Genomic DNA, 19,561 nt, shown 5'->3' on the forward strand with positions numbered 1-19,561 from the left:
CTTCCCAGCAAGGAGTATTATCTCCAAGGGTTAGAAAGGCTGGATTCATCTCTTTTTCATGGATAGTGTAGGACCCACTGATAATGGGGTACTTTGACGCAGTAGTGGGCTTGAGCACGATATGGCCATATGGTGGGACCAAACCCCCATTTTTATTTATGGATTGTCTTCAGATTTGGTAGTTATTTCTTTTGCATTTGCGCGCTATTCTTTTTTAATATACATGTCTTTTGGTTCATAGCTGCAGCAGCTTTAGAAATACATGGGTATGCTCCCCCAAATTTTTTGCCTGTTTATTATGTATTCGGTCTGACCAGACTATCGAGGTTGAGCAACCCTCCCCACCCCCCCACACACACCTGTACTCAATCAGTGTCCACCATCAAGTGGATATAGGAGTCCCCTGTAGTGCATTTGCACATCCTTCCCAGCAAGGAGTATTATCTCCAAGGGTTAGAAAGGCTGGATTCATCTCTTTTTCATGGATAGTGTAGGACCCACTGATAATGGGGTACTTTGACGCAGTAGTGGGCTTGAGCACGATATGGCCATATGGTGGGACCAAACCCCCATTTTTATTTATGGATTGTCTTCAGATTTGGTAGTTATTTTTTTTGCATTTGCGCGCTATTCTTTTTTAATATACATGTCTTTTGGTTCATAGCTGCAGCAGCTTTAGAAATACATGGGTATGCTCCCCCAAATTTTTTGCCTGTTTATTATGTATTCGGTCTGACCAGACTATCGAGGTTGAGCAACCCTCCCCACCCCCCCACACACACCTGTACTCAATCAGTGTCCACCATCAAGTGGATATAGGAGTCCCCTGTAGTGCATTTGCACATCCTTCCCAGCAAGGAGTATTATCTCCAAGGGTTAGAAAGGCTGGATTCATCTCTTTTTCATGGATAGTGTAGGACCCACTGATAATGGGGTACTTTGACGCAGTAGTGGGCTTGAGCACGATATGGCCATATGGTGGGACTAAACCCCCATTTTTATTTATGGATTGTCTTCAGATTTGGTAGTTATTTCTTTTGCATTTGCGCGCTATTCTTTTTTAATATACATGTCTTTTGGTTCATAGCTGCAGCAGCTTTAGAAATACATGGGTATGCTCCCCCAAATTTTTTGCCTGTTTATTATGTATTCGGTCTGACCAGACTATCGAGGTTGAGCAACCCTCCCCACCCCCCCACACACACCTGTACTCAATCAGTGTCCACCATCAAGTGGATATAGGAGTCCCCTGTAGTGCATTTGCACATCCTTCCCAGCAAGGAGTATTATCTCCAAGGGTTAGAAAGGCTGGATTCATCTCTTTTTCATGGATAGTGTAGGACCCACTGATAATGGGGTACTTTGACGCAGTAGTGGGCTTGAGCACGATATGGCCATATGGTGGGACCAAACCCCCATTTTTATTTATGGATTGTCTTCAGATTTGGTAGTTATTTCTTTTGCATTTGCGCGCTATTCTTTTTTAATATACATGTCTTTTGGTTCATAGCTGCAGCAGCTTTAGAAATACATGGGTATGCTCCCCCAAATTTTTTGCCTGTTTATTATGTATTCGGTCTGACCAGACTATCGAGGTTGAGCAACCCTCCCCACCCCCCCACACACACCTGTACTCAATCAGTGTCCACCATCAAGTGGATATAGGAGTCCCCTGTAGTGCATTTGCACATCCTTCCCAGCAAGGAGTATTATCTCCAAGGGTTAGAAAGGCTGGATTCATCTCTTTTTCATGGATAGTGTAGGACCCACTGATAATGGGGTACTTTGACGCAGTAGTGGGCTTGAGCACGATATGGCCATATGGTGGGACCAAACCCCCATTTTTATTTATGGATTGTCTTCAGATTTGGTAGTTATTTCTTTTGCATTTGCGCGCTATTCTTTTTTAATATACATGTCTTTTGGTTCATAGCTGCAGCAGCTTTAGAAATACATGGGTATGCTCCCCCAAATTTTTTGCCTGTTTATTATGTATTCGGTCTGACCAGACTATCGAGGTTGAGCAACCCTCCCCACCCCCCCACACACACCTGTACTCAATCAGTGTCCACCATCAAGTGGATATAGGAGTCCCCTGTAGTGCATTTGCACATCCTTCCCAGCAAGGAGTACTATCTCCAAGGGTTAGAAAGGCTGGATTCATCTCTTTTTCATGGATAGTGTAGGACCCACTGATAATGGGGTACTTTGACGCAGTAGTGGGCTTGAGCACGATATGGCCATATGGTGGGACCAAACCCCCATTTTTATTTATGGATTGTCTTCAGATTTGGTAGTTATTTCTTTTGCATTTGCGCGCTATTCTTTTTTAATATACATGTCTTTTGGTTCATAGCTGCAGCAGCTTTAGAAATACATGGGTATGCTCCCCCAAATTTTTTGCCTGTTTATTATGTATTCGGTCTGACCAGACTATCGAGGTTGAGCAACCCTCCCCACCCCCCACACACAGCTGTACTCAATCAGTGTCCACCATCAAGTGGATATAGGAGTCCCCTGTAGTGCATTTGCACATCCTTCCCAGCAAGGAGTATTATCTCCAAGGGTTAGAAAGGCTGGATTCATCTCTTTTTCATGGATAGTGTAGGACCCACTGATAATGGGGTACTTTGACGCAGTAGTGGGCTTGAGCACGATATGGCCATATGGTGGGACCAAACCCCCATTTTTTTTTATGGATTGTCTTCAGATTTGGTAGTTATTTCTTTTGCATTTGCGCGCTATTCTTTTTTAATATACATGTCTTTTGGTTCATAGCTGCAGCAGCTTTAGAAATACATGGGTATGCTCCCCCAAATTTTTTGCCTGTTTATTATGTATTCGGTCTGACCAGACTATCGAGGTTGAGCAACCCTCCCCACCCCCCCACACACACCTGTACTCAATCAGTGTCCACCATCAAGTGGATATAGGAGTCCCCTGTAGTGCATTTGCACATCCTTCCCAGCAAGGAGTATTATCTCCAAGGGTTAGAAAGGCTGGATTCATCTCTTTTTCATGGATAGTGTAGGACCCACTGATAATGGGGTACTTTGACGCAGTAGTGGGCTTGAGCACGATATGGCCATATGGTGGGACCAAACCCCCATTTTTATTTATGGATTGTCTTCAGATTTGGTAGTTATTTCTTTTGCATTTGCACGCTATTCTTTTTTAATATACATGTCTTTTGGTTCATAGCTGCAGCAGCTTTAGAAATACATGGGTATGCTCCCCCAAATTTTTTGCCTGTTTATTATGTATTCGGTCTGACCAGACTATCGAGGTTGAGCAACCCTCCCCACCCCCCCACACACACCTGTACTCAATCAGTGTCCACCATCAAGTGGATATAGGAGTCCCCTGTAGTGCATTTGCACATCCTTCCCAGCAAGGAGTACTATCTCCAAGGGTTAGAAAGGCTGGATTCATCTCTTTTTCATGGATAGTGTAGGACCCACTGATAATGGGGTACTTTGACGCAGTAGTGGGCTTGAGCACGATATGGCCATATGGTGGGACCAAACCCCCATTTTTATTTATGGATTGTCTTCAGATTTGGTAGTTATTTCTTTTGCATTTGCGCGCTATTCTTTTTTAATATACATGTCTTTTGGTTCATAGCTGCAGCAGCTTTAGAAATACATGGGTATGCTCCCCCAAATTTTTTGCCTGTTTATTATGTATTCGGTCTGACCAGACTATCGAGGTTGAGCAACCCTCCCCACCCCCCCACACACACCTGTACTCAATCAGTGTCCACCATCAAGTGGATATAGGAGTCCCCTGTAGTGCATTTGCACATCCTTCCCAGCAAGGAGTATTATCTCCAAGGGTTAGAAAGGCTGGATTCATCTCTTTTTCATGGATAGTGTAGGACCCACTGATAATGGGGTACTTTGACGCAGTAGTGGGCTTGAGCACGATATGGCCATATGGTGGGACCAAACCCCCATTTTATTTATGGATTGTCTTCAGATTTGGTAGTTATTTCTTTTGCATTTGCGCGCTATTCTTTTTTAATAAACCTTCTTAGGTTACATCATTTCCGCTGAGGGGTTCTCCATGGATCCTGAGAAGGTTTCGGCTGTCTTACAGTGGCCCCAGCCCAGTGGTCTTCGCTCCCTGCAGCGCTTTTTGGGCTTCGCCAATTATTATCGGAAGTTCATCAGGGACTTTTCCATGCTAGCCAAGCCTCTCACGGATCTGACCAGGAAGGGCAGTAATTCCCAGGTCTGGCCGCTCGAGGCCATCCGAGCTTTTGAGGCTCTAAAGTCCGCCTTTGTGTCGGCTCCGATTCTGTCGCATCCCAACCCTGGGTTGCCCTTTGTCCTCGAGGTGGACGCGTCTGAGACGGGAGTAGGCGCCCTTCTGTCTCAGCGTAGAACACCAGAGGGTCCTCTGCTTCCTTGTGGGTTTTACTCCCGGAAACTGTCTTTCGCGGAGTGCAACTATCAGATTGGTGACAGGGAGTTATTGGCCATCGTGCAGGCCCTTAAAGAATGGAGGCACTTGCTCGAGGGTTCGGTGGTTCCGGTCCTCATTCTGACGGACCACAAGAATCTGACCTACCTTTCTGAGGCCAAGAGATTGACACCACGTCAGGCCAGATGGGCGCTGTTCTTGTCACGTTTTAATTACGTGGTCTCCTACCTACCCGGTTCCAAGAACATCAGGGCGGATGCCTTATCACGGCAGTACTCCGACCTGTCCAGGGAGGAGTCGATTCCGACTTCGGTCATACCTCCGAATCAGATCCTGGCTGCCATTCGCACCAGCCTGACCTCTCCCCTGGGTGAGCAGATTTTGGCGGCTCAATCTGGTGCTCCCTCTGAGAGACCCAACGGCAGATGTTTTGTGCCTGAGGAGTTGCGCACTCGGTTGTTGCGAACCTACCATAACTCCAAGACCGCGGGGCATCCTGGAAAGAATCAGCTGTCCTGGGCTGTTTCACGTCTGTTCTGGTGGCCTTCCCTACGTTCCGACATCGCCGCATATGTAGCGGCATGCTCCGTTTTTGTGCCCAGAGTAAGTCCCCTCGGCACCTTCCGTTGGGCCTTCTGCAACCCATAGCCACCGGGGAGCACCCATGGTCACACCTGGGGATGGATTTCATTGTGGACCTCCCTGCATCCCGAGGCCATACGGTCATTCTCATGATTGTGGATCGATTTTCCAAAATGTGCCACTGTGTTCCTCTCAAGAAGTTACCCTCTGCACAGGAGTTGGCCACGATTTTTGCCAGGGAGGTCTTCCGGTTGCACGGTTTGCCCAAGGAGATTGTGTCGGATCGGGGGAGTCAGTTTGTGTCCAGGTTCTGGCGCGCCTTTTGCTCCCAGTTGGGGATTCATCTCTCCTTCTCCTCGGCCTACCACCCTCAGTCCAATGGGTCCGCAGAACGATCCAATCAGGCCTTGGAACAATTCCTTCGTTGCTATGTCTCCGATCACCAAGACAATTGGGTTGACCTCCTGCCTTGGGCTGAGTTTGCCAGGAACATGGCGGTGAACTCTTCCTCTGGGACGTCTCCCTTCATGGCCAATTATGGGTTCCAACCTGCCGTGTTACCGGAGGTATTCTCTCCCCAGGATATTCCGGCTGTGGAGGATCACCTTTCCGTCCTACGTGCTTCTTGGGTACAGATCCAGAAGTCCCTTGAGGTTTCTGCGCAGCGCCAGAGACTCCAGGCTGATCGCAGACGAGCGCCTGCTCCTTCCTACCAGGCCGGAGACCGTGTATGGTTGTCCACCCGCAACCTCAACCTTCGAGTGCCCACTCCCAAGCTGGCGCCTCGCTTTGTTGGTCCCTTCTGAGTGCTTCGCAGGGTAACCCGGTAGCCTATGCCCTTGCGCTTCCTCCTGGCATGCGGATCTCCAACGTGTTTCATGTCTCCCTGTTGAAGCCACTGGTGTGTAATCGTTTCACTTCCTCGGTTCCTCTGCCCCGTCCGGTCCAAGTGGGCAATCGTGAGGAGTATGAGGTGAGCAATATCCTGGACTCACGCCTGGTCCGCGGTCGGGTGCAGTTTTTGGTTCATTGGCGTGGTTATGGTCCAGAGGAGCGTTCCTGGGTTCCCTCCGCAGATGTCCATGCTCCTGTCTTGCTCCGAGCCTTCCACGCACGCTTCCCTCAGAAACCGTTCTTTACTCCGCGGAGGAGGGGCCCTTGAGGGGGAGGTACTGTCATGGTCTTACCTTCTTGCTGTTCTCCTTCGTTTGACATGTGCTGGCGGCCATCTTGGTTTCTGGGTTTCTTGTAGCCTCCCACCCTGCGGCTCCTCCTTCCCTCTGGGAGGAGCTGGATGCCTAGCTCATATATATATAGGAGGTCTGTGGCTTCAGTTCCTTGCTTGGTCCTCCTGTGTTCACATGCTTCTAAGACTGCTGCTGCTTCTGGTCCCTGATCCTGGCTTCGTCTGACTACCCTGCTGGTTCCTGATCCTGGCTTCGTCTGACTACCCTGCTGGTTCCTGATCCTGGCTTCGTCTGACTACCCTGCTGGTTCCTGACCTCTGGCTTCGCAAGGACTCTGCCTCGGTTTCGCCTTCCGTTTGGACTTTTGCTTTACAGCTTGATTTTCAATAAAGCCTTCTTATTTTCACTTATCTGTTGTTGTACGTCTGGTTCATGGTTCCGTGACAACCCCTTCCTCTGCCACTGACATCACCCCCAGCACCTTTCTCACCCCCACCACAAGCCGGTCCCCCCCCCCTGCGCCAGCACCGGTCTCCATGGCTTGATGCAATTGCCAGGTTCCCCCTGCTACCTCTCCCACTGAAAATTGCATCCGGCCACAGTGCTAGACGATTTAAAAAAACAAATAATCTTTCCCTACTGTAAACCCTCCCCCTCTCTTCTGTGTCCCCCCCCCATGATCCCCGGTGCCCCATACATGCAGCGCTGCTGGTCGGCTCTTCATCCACCCCCTTCCCCCAGCTGCTGCCCAGGAGATCAGTGACTGACAGGACGGGAAGTGTGTGTGTGGGGGGGGGGGCTAGTAAACATGTGTTTACCAGCCCCCTTTCTTTCCTGAATGAACAAAGGGATCAGTACTGATCGCTTCTGTTCATTCATTACTGAAGTATAGTAAACAATGTTTACTAGATGTAGCCAGGTGCTGACTAAACTTGCTTACGTTATCGTTGACATTCGATAACAATGGCTGCAGTGAGCCTATTCCCCTCTAGTGCTCAGCCTGGGCAGCGTGTCATCATTTCCTGACGGTAGATGTAAGCAGAGACCTTACGTGAGAGCAGGGGATTTTGGGACATGTAGTCCTAGGAACAAGAATTTGCACTGGAACTAGATTATTGCAGGCTACAAGTTCCAGCCAGCTGGGAGGAAGAACAAAATGCTGAGAGAGGTGTTATATAGCCTGGCCCCGGGAGAAGTCACTCTCTTGGGACCACTGCCTTTAGCTGTAATCAGAGGCCTGGTCAGTCAGAGGAGTAAGAGTCGATGCTGCAGCCTAGGCAACGGGGAGAGCGTCTGGCGTATGTGGGTGGACGCATCCATCCCAGACAGCTTCCTATCGGTTAGGTGACAGTTGGGTGTCACCTTCATCGCACTCAATGCAGATCCCAATGCATCACAGAGCAGCAAGGCATGCGGCCAGGAGTCTCTATATGAGCACAGACTCCACAGGAGCCTGCTCCAGCATCCATCCCTTTCTTTATCCCCTTGGATTGGTGAGTGGGCAGAAGCCCACACTTTATACATCCTAGAGACCCAGCACGCAGACACTTTTACCTAATTACTTTGCACCAAAAGAAAAGGATTGGATGACTGACATTAGTTCACCTGTTGCCGACCATCACCACCACATTCCCAATGTGCTATTAAAGGATAAAAGAGGGTGTTCAATGGCCTGACTGGTCAGCCAGAGAACCACCAATGGGTATGGGACTTTGAAGGTGGTGTGGTTGTGGCAAAGACAGACAAACAGAGAAAATTCCAGTTAAAAGTACAGAGTTTAATTCATGTTACAGCGTAAAACATACAAAAAACAAGAAGAATAAGTGACAATACGTGGAAAATAATCCATGATAAAATTGATACAGATACTGTGATGTTTTGAACCCAGAGATACATGGGGTCACCGGGGTCCTACATGTTTCGTCATTTCGATGGCTTCATCAGGGACCGAATGACTTATGACCTCTCAAGTAGTTCTAGGCAATAACAGACAAAATGTTAGGATAGTTCATTTTTCGTGCGTAATCGCACGTATCACAAATTCATACATTATTTCTGTTGTGACCATGTTCACATAAGCATATATATGGTTAAGTCATTAAAACTTACCAACAGTTAAGTATCAAAAGATTTGATGCTTTGGACAGTAACTTGGGTATAGTCATGCATATAAGGCGATGGTGGACCACCCCCGAGTCCTAGGGGGCACGGGGTATTACATGCCCTCACGGGCTGGCGGATACTGGACCGGGCCGGGACAGGTAGCTGGCTATTTCGCTAAATCTAGCAACGGTAAATGAGAGGTCCCAGCCTCTAAAAAAAGGAGGACAAATAAGGGCCATTTTAGATGCTATGTCAGCTAAGCACATTTTGGTCAAACAACCATATAGCCGTGTATGTGACCCGAAAGGAGAAAGTTGTAGTTATCTTTGGTAGTTATCTTTGGCAATAAGTGGTTTACCCGAAAAGTCGGTATGTTACTGGCCTGACTCCCAGCCTCGGTCTGCTGTCCCTGAAGCTGTTTCACAATGGCTTCCATTTGCTGCTGGTGTCTCTGTTCCAAGCCTTCAATGGCCTCTCGGTGAGCTTGTTGTTGAGCTGCAATGCTCTCTTGGTGAGCCTGTTGTTGAGCTGCAAAGCTCCGCTGAAAATCCGCATTTGCCTGCTGTTGAGCTGCATTTGCCTGCTGTTGGGCTGCATTCGAAATAATCAGTTGTTTCAGTATCTCCTCCATTTTGGGTTTACTTTAACTGCCCGCGGCACTCCACCATATGTGAGAGATTAGCTCGGTAGCAGGTGTGGATAACCCCTTTGGGGGGGTTCGTCACACAGGGAGATAGCCGAGGAGTGGTTGAAAACAACAGTTTATGGTTTATTCTTCCAATTTCTTCAAACAAGTGCATGCAGCAAAAACATCAAAAATCAAAATAAAACACAAAATAAATCCTGGCCGCTGTGGGCATCTACCTTGTCACACACAGGAACCTGCCTAAGGAGTCTTCCCAACCTACTGTTGGGCAGACACTGCTGATCCTACAGCAGACACTCAAATGTCCATTTGTGTTTTCTTTACACAGAAAAAGTTCAACACCTCTCCTTTAGAAGTCTCTCATCTGACTGCTCTCCCCAGCTTACACAGCTTCAGGAGACAGCCATCAATAGGCTTCCTTTGGACAAATTATAGAGGCCTTAATTGCCTCATTCTGAACAGCTGAAAGTTTTTCAACTTCCGTACACCTTCCTGCCTACCTCTTCAGCCGACACCTGATAGTAATTGGTGAATTGTCTAAAGCAAGCAGAAATGTATCTCCCGTCTGTGACAACACCCATAGATTTACCTGACTTCCTATCACAATATGTTAATATTTTGAGCATATTACATTCTACAGTATGTCACAAAAGTGAGTACACCCCTCACATTTTTGTAAATATTTTATTATATCGTTTCATATGACAACACTGAAGAAATGACACTTTGCTACAATGTAAAGTAGTGAGTGTACAGCTTGTATAACAGTGAAAATTTGCTGTCTCCTCAAAATAACTCAACACACAGCCATTAATGTCTAAACCGCTGGCAACAAAAGTGAGTACACCCCTAAGTGAAAAAGTCAATATTTTGTGTGGCCACCATTTTTTTCCAGCACTGCCTTAAACCCTCTTGGGCATGGAGTTCACCAGAGCTTCAAAGGTTGCTGGTGGATGTTAGAGATCTTGCGCTCCTCCACCCTCCATTTGAAGATTTGAAGATGCTCAAAAGAGTTTAGGTTTTGAGACATGCTTGGCCAGTCCATCACCTTTACCCTCAGCTCCTTTAGCAAGGCAGTGGTCGTCTTGGAGGTGTGTTTGGGGTCGTTATCATGTTGGAATACTGCCCTGCGGCCCAGTCTCTGAAGGGAGGGGATCATGCTCTGCTTCAGTATGTCACAGTACATGTTGGCATTCATGTTTCCCTCAATGAACTGTAGCTCCCCAGTGCCGGCAGCACTCATGCAGCCCCAGACCAGACCATGACACTCCCACCTGACTGAAGGCAAGACACACTTGTCTTTGTACTCCTCACTAGGGATGATCGAACTTTTGAAAAGTTCGGTACATCAGAACACCCGAATTTCCCAAAAGTTCGGTTCGGATTCCAGAACCCCATTAAAATCAATGGGACCCGAACTTGGAATCAAAAAACACCATTTTGAAGCCCTAAAACCCAATAAATGCCCCTAAAAAGTGCCTAGGGTTCTGGGTCATGCCCCAGGGACTATTAATCACACAAAAGAAAGTTCTTAAAAATTGTCATTTTTGATAGAGAGACAATTATTTAAAAAAGTATTGAAAAAGATTTCTTTGGATTTAGTGTCTGGGGGGTCTAAAAAGTGTACCTGTGAAGTTTCAGCTCTGTAGCATGTCCAGAACCAGAAAAAAAACAGATTTTTATTAGAATTTCAGTAGCGCAGGGATGGTGTTACTCTCCTTTCACACCTGGGCATTTTTGTTTCAGGCGTTTTTAGGGCGTTTAGGCGTTTTTTTATACATATACTGTACTTAAAAGTACAGTAAAAATGCAGGAAAGGGCACTGGGGGGCATACTAATGTGAATTTATTTTATTTTGCAATGTATCAGTGTGTTTTACTTTTTGATATATATATATATATATATATATGTGTGTGTGTATATATATATATATATATATATATATATATGTATACCCCTAGCCCAAAATCTGCATAGTGGGGTCACCCTGACATGGCAGAGTTCGGTCACCCTGGTATGGCAGGCAGAGTCAGCTAAACTACACTACGGTCACCCTGACATGGCAGAATCAGGTCAACTAAACTACATTACGATCCCCCTGACACTTTTAACTATCCCTACAAAAACTATATTGTTGAATCCAACTATAGTGGTATATAGTACCCTAACTACACTGCATATCCCTTTCATCACACTAAAAGCAGCAGGAGTAACAGAAATGCTTCCACTCTATTCCACAGCCTCTGTATTACAGTGCTAGAGTTTTGGCGGGGCTATGTTATATACTGGGGGCGCATGGGGGGCGTATTCACTCCTGATTGGCCTCTGGACCCCGTAGTCACTTCAATCACATGTTACTGATGTTTCTGGGCCAATCACAGGCTTTTAAAGCCCAGTTCCTGTCCCATTGCATTTTGGGCGGTTCTGGTGGCCGAATTTCGAACTTTTACCGCAAGAAGTTCGGAATTCGGCCGAATTTCGAACAGTCAATGTTCGGGTAGAACCGATGGTCGACCCGAACCGTTTGATCATCCCTACTCCTCACCTGGTTGCTGCCACACATGCTTGACACCATCTGAACCAAATAAATGTATCTTGGTCTCATCAGACCACAGGACATGGTTCCAGTAATCTATGTCCTTAGTCTGCTTGTCTTCAACAAACTGTTTGGGGGCTTTCTTGTCCATGATCTTTAGAAGAGTATACCTTCTGGGAAGACAGCCATGCAGACCAATTTGATTCAGTGTGCAGCGTATGGTCTGAGCACTGACAGGCTGACCCCCCCACCCCTTCAACCTCTGCAGCAATGCTGGCAGTACTCACACCTCTATTTCCCAAAGACAACCCCTGAATAGGACGCTGAGCATGTACACTCAACTTTGGTTGACCATGGCGAGGCCTGTTCTGAGTGGAACCTGTCCTGTTAAAACGCTATATGGTCACCGTGCTGCAGCTCAGTTTCAGGGTCTTGGCAATCTTCTTTTTTTAAGATCCTCAGACTGCTCTGACTTCACTGTGATCAGACTGCTCTGACTGCACTGTAACCGGAGCGCTCTGACTGCACTGTGATCAGACTGCTCTGACTGCACTGTGACCAGACTGCTCTGACTGCACTGTGACCGATGAGACTGCTCTAACTGCACTGTGACCAGACTGCTCTGACTGCATTGTAATCAGACTGCTCTGACTGCACTGTGACCGATGAGACTGCTCTGACTGCACTGATGAGACTGCTCTGACTGCACTGTGACCAGATTGATGAGGCTGCTCTGACTGCACTGTGACTGATAAGGATGCTCTGACTGCACTGATGAGACAGCACTGATGAGATAGCACCAATTGAGCAGCAATGAGGCTGCACTGATGGGCACAGATAGGCTGCACTAATGGGCACTGAATAAGGCTGCACTAATGGACACTGATGAGGCTGCATTGATGGGCACTGATGAGGCTGCACTGACGAGGCTGCACCAATGGGCACTGATGAGGCTTCACCGATGGGCACTGATGAGACTGAACCGATGGACACTGATGAGACTGAACAGATGGACACTGATGAGACTGCATCGATGGGCACTGATGAGGCTGCACTGATTGGCACTGATCTGTACTGATGGACACTGATGAGGCTGCACCAATGGGCACTGATGAGGCTGCACCAATGGGCACTGGTGAGACTGCACGGATGGGCACTAACGAGACTTTAAAGGTAAAGTTTTTTGTCCAGCAGTCACTGGACTGTGAGAAATTGGATTTAAAACTGCACTGGCCAATTTCCCACATTCAGGAAAGTGCTACATGTCAGCTCACAGCACTCTTTTACTTCTATCTTTTAGACTTTTAGATAGAAGTAAAAAAATGCTGTTAGCTGACAAAGATGGTCTCTCCTGTTTTCATGTAGCACTGTCCTGACTGTGAGAAATTGGGCAGTGCAGTTTTCAACCCAATTTCTCACAGTCACTCCTTGCTGAAACTATCACTAAGGCCCCTTTCACACAGCGGGTCCAATCAGGTCTGCCCGTCAGTTTTTCAGGCGGACCTGATGGGAAGCTCAATGTATCCCTACAGACAGGCGAATTTAAACACTCTATTTACCACACCCTCTTTAGGCTACGCCAAATATTTAGCATATTTTTAACCACGCCCATTTGTTTGCCATGGCGCGCAAAGCTACTTTATTTAAAGTTCTGTACACGCCCACAACAAAGGATGTTCCACTCCTAATTACCATACTGCTTCACCTACACTGCCTTTCAGCCAAAAAGTGTCCCTAAAATTTTTTGGGAAATGTTGGCAACTATGTAAGTGGCTGTGGCTAGACCTTTTAACCACTTGCTGCCAGCCCACAGTAGTTGTACTGCAAGCGGGCGACAGTTCCAGGCTGGACAATGTACCTGTACATTGCAATCTTTCTTATGGGTTTGGGACGTGCATGCACATGCCCCCTGCAGACCCATGCTGTGATTGGACACAGCACGAATTTGGTAGCTAATTTGAGCCAATTATTTTGGCTGAAGTCAGCTGATTGGCCGTGTCCAATTACACACAGAGTACTGTGTTAACAAAACACAGAACCCTGTGTACAAGGAACAGTAATCTGACTGTTTATTCTCCCTGCCGCCTGACACCCACGATCGCTCCCCGCTGAGAGAGAAGAACGGTAGGTTGTTGTAAACACAGCTGACCTTTGTTCTCTCTGGAATGATCACAGAGCGCCTGTGATCCTTATATATAGGATCACATGTCTCTATGGTCATTTCAGAAGCCACAGCCCCCCACAGTTAGAAACACTCCCCTAGGCTCACATTTAACCCTTTGATCACCCACAATGTTAACCCCTTCCCTGCCAGTGTCATTATTACAGTAACAATTCATATTTTTAGCACTGATTACTGTAGTAATGTCACTGGTCCCCCCAAAAGTGTCAAAAATGTCAGTTAGGGGTCCGATCTGTCTGCAGAAATGTCGCAGTCCTGCTAAAAATCGCAGATCACCGCCATTACTAGTAAAAAAAAACAATAAAAATGACATAAATCTTTCCCATAGTTAGTAGACGCTATAACTTTTGCGCAAACCAATCAAAATACGCTTATTGATATGTTTTTTTTTACCAAAAATATGTAGCCGAAAACAAATTGGCCTAAAAATGTAAAAAAAAAATGTTTTTTTTATTTTTTTTTATTTTTTTGAGAATGTTATATAGCAGAATGTGAAAAATATTGTGTTTTTTTTTTTTTTTTTTCCAGAATTGTAGCTCTTTTTTTGTTTATAGCTCAAAAAATAAAAATTGCACAGGTGATCAAATATCACCAAAAGAAAGCTCTATTTGTGGGGAAAAAAGAACATCAATTTAAGTACAGCATCGCATGACCGCGTTATTGTCCATTAAAATAAGGCAGTGCCGAATCGCAAAATATGGCCTGGCCATTAAATCCTTCCAGTCCAGAAGTGGTTAATATACACTTATTGCAATTTTTTTTTTTTTTTTTTTTACCAAAGATGTGTAGCAGAATACATTTTGGCCTAAATTTGACTTTGAAATTCATTTTTTTTTTTTATTGGATATGTTCTATAACAAAGTAGAAAATATTTGTGTTTTTTTCAAAAGTTTCAGTCTTTTTTTGTTTATATCGCAAAAAAATAAAAACCCAGTGGTGATCAAAGACCACCAATAGAAAGCTCTATTTGTGTGAAAAAAATGATAAAAATTTAATTTGTGTACAGTGTTCCATGACCATGCATTTGCCAGTTAAAGTAGCATAGTGCTGAATAGCAGAAAATGGTCCGGTCACAAAGGAGGTAAACCTTCTCCAGCTCAAGTGGTAAGAGAAACCTGTGCTTGCAATGATGCACACTACATTAGCGAATAGATTGAATACATAACTAACAATGCCATTGGTAGGAAGGGGAATCTATAGCAAAAGGATGTTGGTAAGCATTTTCAAAAACTATAATTAACTTTTGATCTTTAGGTTGCCAACAGCTACATTTGAAATGTCTTAAGTTCACTAACTTGATAATAAGGTCCCAGGCACATTCATCTCAGGGTGTCAGGACTTCACCTCTGGTGGCGTTGTGGTTTCTAGAGCTGAAGGGTGCAGATACCACCTAATGCTGGCTGCTAGGAGGGTGTATAACCCCCTGATTTACTTTTATCAGTCACTATTTTTTTTGAAAATATTTTAATTAATTTTTCAAGTAACATATAGTTCACCCACACAGGGGCAACCTGGCTAGACCAGCAGATAGAATACAAACACTAAAGAACAAGACAAAAGGTGTGTGTGTGGCTCTCTCACATACATGCGTAAATATGAGCAGGATAACAACCCACCAGGTCAAACCCATTCCATATGCCTCCACACTGTAATAGGATGAAATACTGAAAGATACTGAACAGATATTTAACCTTTAAGGGGGAATATCAGACATGTATGCCGTGAAGTCCTCCTTTAGCCATTTTCTCCAGACCTTATCAAACTTCTGTGGGCACCCTTTATTATAGTAAGTGTCTTTATAAAGCAATATTGCTGAGTTGACCACGTTCATCCACACTGAAACTGTAGGGGGAGTAGATTTTTTCCAAGTCAGGGTTATTATTTTCCTAGCATAAAATAGGAGAAGTTCCAGCAACGTACGTTCAGCCACCGTGGGGGCCAACAGATCCACAAACCCAAGTAGACAGACATGTAACGAGGGTGGGAAATCATTTCCTGAACTTGTTTTACAGCACGGACCACTGCCTCCCAGTAAGGAACAATAGCTGGGCAGGACCACAAAATGTAGATGAAGTCACTCCCAGAGTGGGAGCATCTCCAGCAATCAGGTGGTACATTTGGAGCCATTTTATGCACTCTGTATGGCATGTAATAGGCTCGGTGTACGATTTTGATTTGAATAGGATGGTCGCCACAGGGGACAAGTGGTTGAAATGGTAGATCCCAGATATCAGATCAATCATCCCCATCGAGATTCAGAATATTCAGCAACCATTTATTCCATAGATCCAGCAACTCCCTGAAAGTGACTAAACATTGATGATTGTATAGGACTGTGCTTCAATATCTTACCTGTAAAGGCCTGTACACACGGTAAGAAAATCTGAAGGGAAATTTCATCCAACGACCGATCTACCGATCTGCCGATTGTTAGTATGGTGCTTTCGACAACCAACTCCGACTTTTTCGGCCGACAAAATCCTGATGTGCAGGCTATATAATTTTTGTCATCCGTCAACACAACGTCCGATTTTCATCTCATTAGTACAGATTTCGACGGAAAAAAATCTTAAGAGCGAGACTAGGCATGCTCAGAGGCAAAAGAACACATACAAAGCAATCCAACACATGACATCACTTCTGAAGTAGAATTCTGTCATGCGGGAAAATTCGTATGAAAATAACCTCTTCACTTTCCACATCAGACTAGCATGCCACAAAAAACAGACGACAGATCGTTCGATAATTTGATCGTGTGTACGGGGCTTTAGCCTTATCCTTTTCCTAAACCTTGCCTTAGCCTGTACCTTTGCAGCGCTTACCCCCATAGGAGCTGCTTGGTATGATGGGTTCTCTGTTATGCCATGACTCTGTAAACTGCCCCTTCTTACACACCTGATTATAGAAGTTAAAGGATGCACACACCTGTACAACATAAGCATTAGTATACTACCACTCGATGTTAGCATACAGAAAATAGGCCACGGACTGCTTGGTAGTAGATCAAGTATAATATGACAAGGTAAGATAGGCACAATGCACAAACAAATAAACAGGTCAGAGAATATGTTAGAATGCATTTGACTAGCTGACAGGAATGCTAGTCTAAACGATGGCAATTAACTTAAACCAAAAAAAGCTAAATTATATTAAACAAGTATACACAGCATAAAATAAGAACAGTATAAACCATGAGCATAAATGGTAAGAAGACAAGTCTCAGTGTAACTCTTGGCAATAACTATTTAATGACTTCCCCATGGGTAGAGGACTTCACATGGCGTCCTGGGGTTTAGGTGGTTTACTGGGATGATGCCTGTAGCTACAGCCATCATCCTGGTATCAGAAATTCCAGCTGGTGATGCTCTATGTAGAAGTGTTTAATTGACTCTACAACCACTCGATTACTTCTACAGGTTGTGTAAGTGGGTGTCCCCCCCAACGCTGGTGCCTTTCCTTGGCTCTGTCATCCCATCTGGAAACCTGTGACGTCCCAACCTCCAACATCCTATGCACTACAGAGAGAGAGAGGAACTGATTTACTTTTAATTTTTTTGCATAGAATATAGTCTTTATTATTCTTCATTTCTTTCTTAACTCTCTGGGTCCCTTTCCATAGGGCTGCGCTAGCTAGACAATTAAATATCATAGCCCATGAGTCTTGGCAATTGAGGTTCAAGTGGTATCTCAATCTTCATGTTCCAAGGTAGGATAACATAGAAGATTTCTTGTATTTACTACTTAACCAGTCACTTACCACCTCTCTTATGAGAGACAACTGCAGTTTACTTCCTCTACACCCAAAAGAGAACATTCTTTGCAGGCAGTAGGGGAAATACTTGCAACACTTCAATCCCTAGGTCAAAAAGCCTCAGAGAAAGACGCCCAGGAGAGAAGACCATGTGCCAGGAAGTATCTGAAGTATTTAATGCCTTCCCAGCCAGCACATCCAGATAGTTGTCACTGTAGCATCCTCACCAGGCAGACGCCCAGGAGAGAAGACCATGTGCCAGGAAGTATCTGAAGTATTTATTGCCTTCCCAGCCAGCACATCAAGATAGTTGTCACTGTAGCATCCTCACCAGGCAGACGCCCAGGAGAGAAGACCATGTGCCAAGAAGTATCTGAAGTATTTAATGCCTTCCCAGCCAGTTCATCGACCCCCCCCCCCCCCCCATATACACATAGAATTCAGAATGGTAATTCTCAAGCACACCGTGCTGGAGCAAGCTCAAGCAGTAAGTGTCTTAGACAGTACACACAAATGCTTAGAAAACACTAAAAGGCATACTCCAACAGGCTGGACCACAACCCTCTGTTACCTATAGAAACCCCAAAAGGCAAATAGAAATTTAGAAAAATAACACATCTCTACAATGGTATTATTACTGCTGAAAAAATATAGATTTTTTTATTTTTTTTTATTTTGTGCTGCCAATTATTTTCTGCAGGTTGCCTACAATTTTTTCTCTGAGAACTTTGGTCCTTATCCCGTAGATCAGAGGGTTTGCAGAAATAGCTACACTGGTACCGATCAAAGGTATGATGACATCAAATACCGTTAGCACAGTACTTCTGGTTAGCTTGTATCTCATAGTAATGAACAAGAGGGTGATGGAATAAATAGAAAAGGCCAATACATGAGTCATCAATGTATGTATAGCTTTCTGAGAGGATTCTGCAGAAAGTTTCATACAGATGACAACTGTTCTTATGTAACAGTATATTGTTACAAGCAAGCAGAAAATTGTGAAGGACAAGGTATAAATCATTCCATAAATAGTGTTAATTGTTATATCGTTACAAGCCAGCGGTATTAGAGACAGGATCTCACAATAGACATTGTGGATATTTACTCCACAAAAAGTTAGTCTTAATGTCAACAGTATACTCACAATTACTAACACTCCATTATAAACATATATGGCAAGTGATATTTTTTGAGTTGTGAAGTTGGTCATCAGAGTGTGGTATCTCAGAGGGTGGCCTACAGCCAGATATCGGTCATATGCCATTGCCGTAAAAATATACATTTCACTAGTTGCATAAATCTGGATACAGAAAGACTGACAGAGACATCCTGTATGTGTGATGGTTGAGCATCCAGACAGCAAGTCAATGGCCAGCTTGGGATAATATGATGAGTTCCCCAACATCCCATTGATAACTAAGAAACATATAAAGATGTACATAGGCTCATGCAAGCTTTTCTCTGTCCATATTATATAGACAATCATAGAACTCATAAACAATGTGACTGAAAATAATGCAAGAGCCAAAACAGCACATACATATCGAAATGATTCAATCTCAATAAGCCCGACCAGAACAAAGTTGGTAAAAGTTACAGAGACATTCTTGGAAGATGAGTTCATGACTTGGAATAATGTCTTGAAAATTCAACAATTCCTTAAATGTTTAATAAATCTGAACACTGTAGATTGAAAAATGTAATTCATACAGGCCTTGTGGATATTAGTGCAACTCTCGTTGCATTTCTTTTCTCATTAATTCAGTTGGGTTTTTATAGGTTTCGTAAAGCTATCACCTCACTCGCAATTTAAATATAGAAACGTTTGCAGTCACTGCATCCAAGTCTTCCCAGTGGACCACAACTGTTACAGCTGCCGCTGATGGACTAATTAGTGTCAGAAATGGAATAAAGTAGTGTGGAATAATTAAACAAGATTTCTAAATGAGAAAACAAGTATGGAAGGTGGAATATTATCAAAACTAAAAAGATTATTTGAATTTAAATTGAACTGATCTTATATCTGCATAGTTATGGTGAACAGTTTATATCCACTACACAAGGTGAACAGTTTACAACCAACACTTCATTCTATAATTCAAAATATCCCTCAAAAATGTAGAGCCAAGTCTTTGCTGACTCCTGTATA

General features: G+C 44.6%; 1 protein-coding gene across 1 annotated transcript; it reads right to left on the reverse strand.

Annotated features, from left to right (window-relative positions):
• Positions 1 to 18,082: 18,082 nt before the first annotated feature.
• On the reverse strand, positions 18,083 to 19,036 carry LOC309546784 (olfactory receptor 51E1-like; the record flags this gene model as incomplete). The annotated part of the gene is made up of 1 exon (XM_082246473.1): positions 18,083 to 19,036. One exon carries the CDS (start codon positions 19,034 to 19,036, stop codon positions 18,083 to 18,085), a length of 954 nt encoding a protein of 317 aa, XP_082102599.1.
• Between the last annotated feature and the right edge of the window lie 525 nt (positions 19,037 to 19,561).

Source organism: Pelophylax lessonae, assembly GCF_965119305.1.
Source record: "Pelophylax lessonae genome assembly, chromosome: 2".
In the NCBI taxonomy this organism is placed as follows: domain Eukaryota; kingdom Metazoa; phylum Chordata; class Amphibia; order Anura; family Ranidae; genus Pelophylax; species Pelophylax lessonae.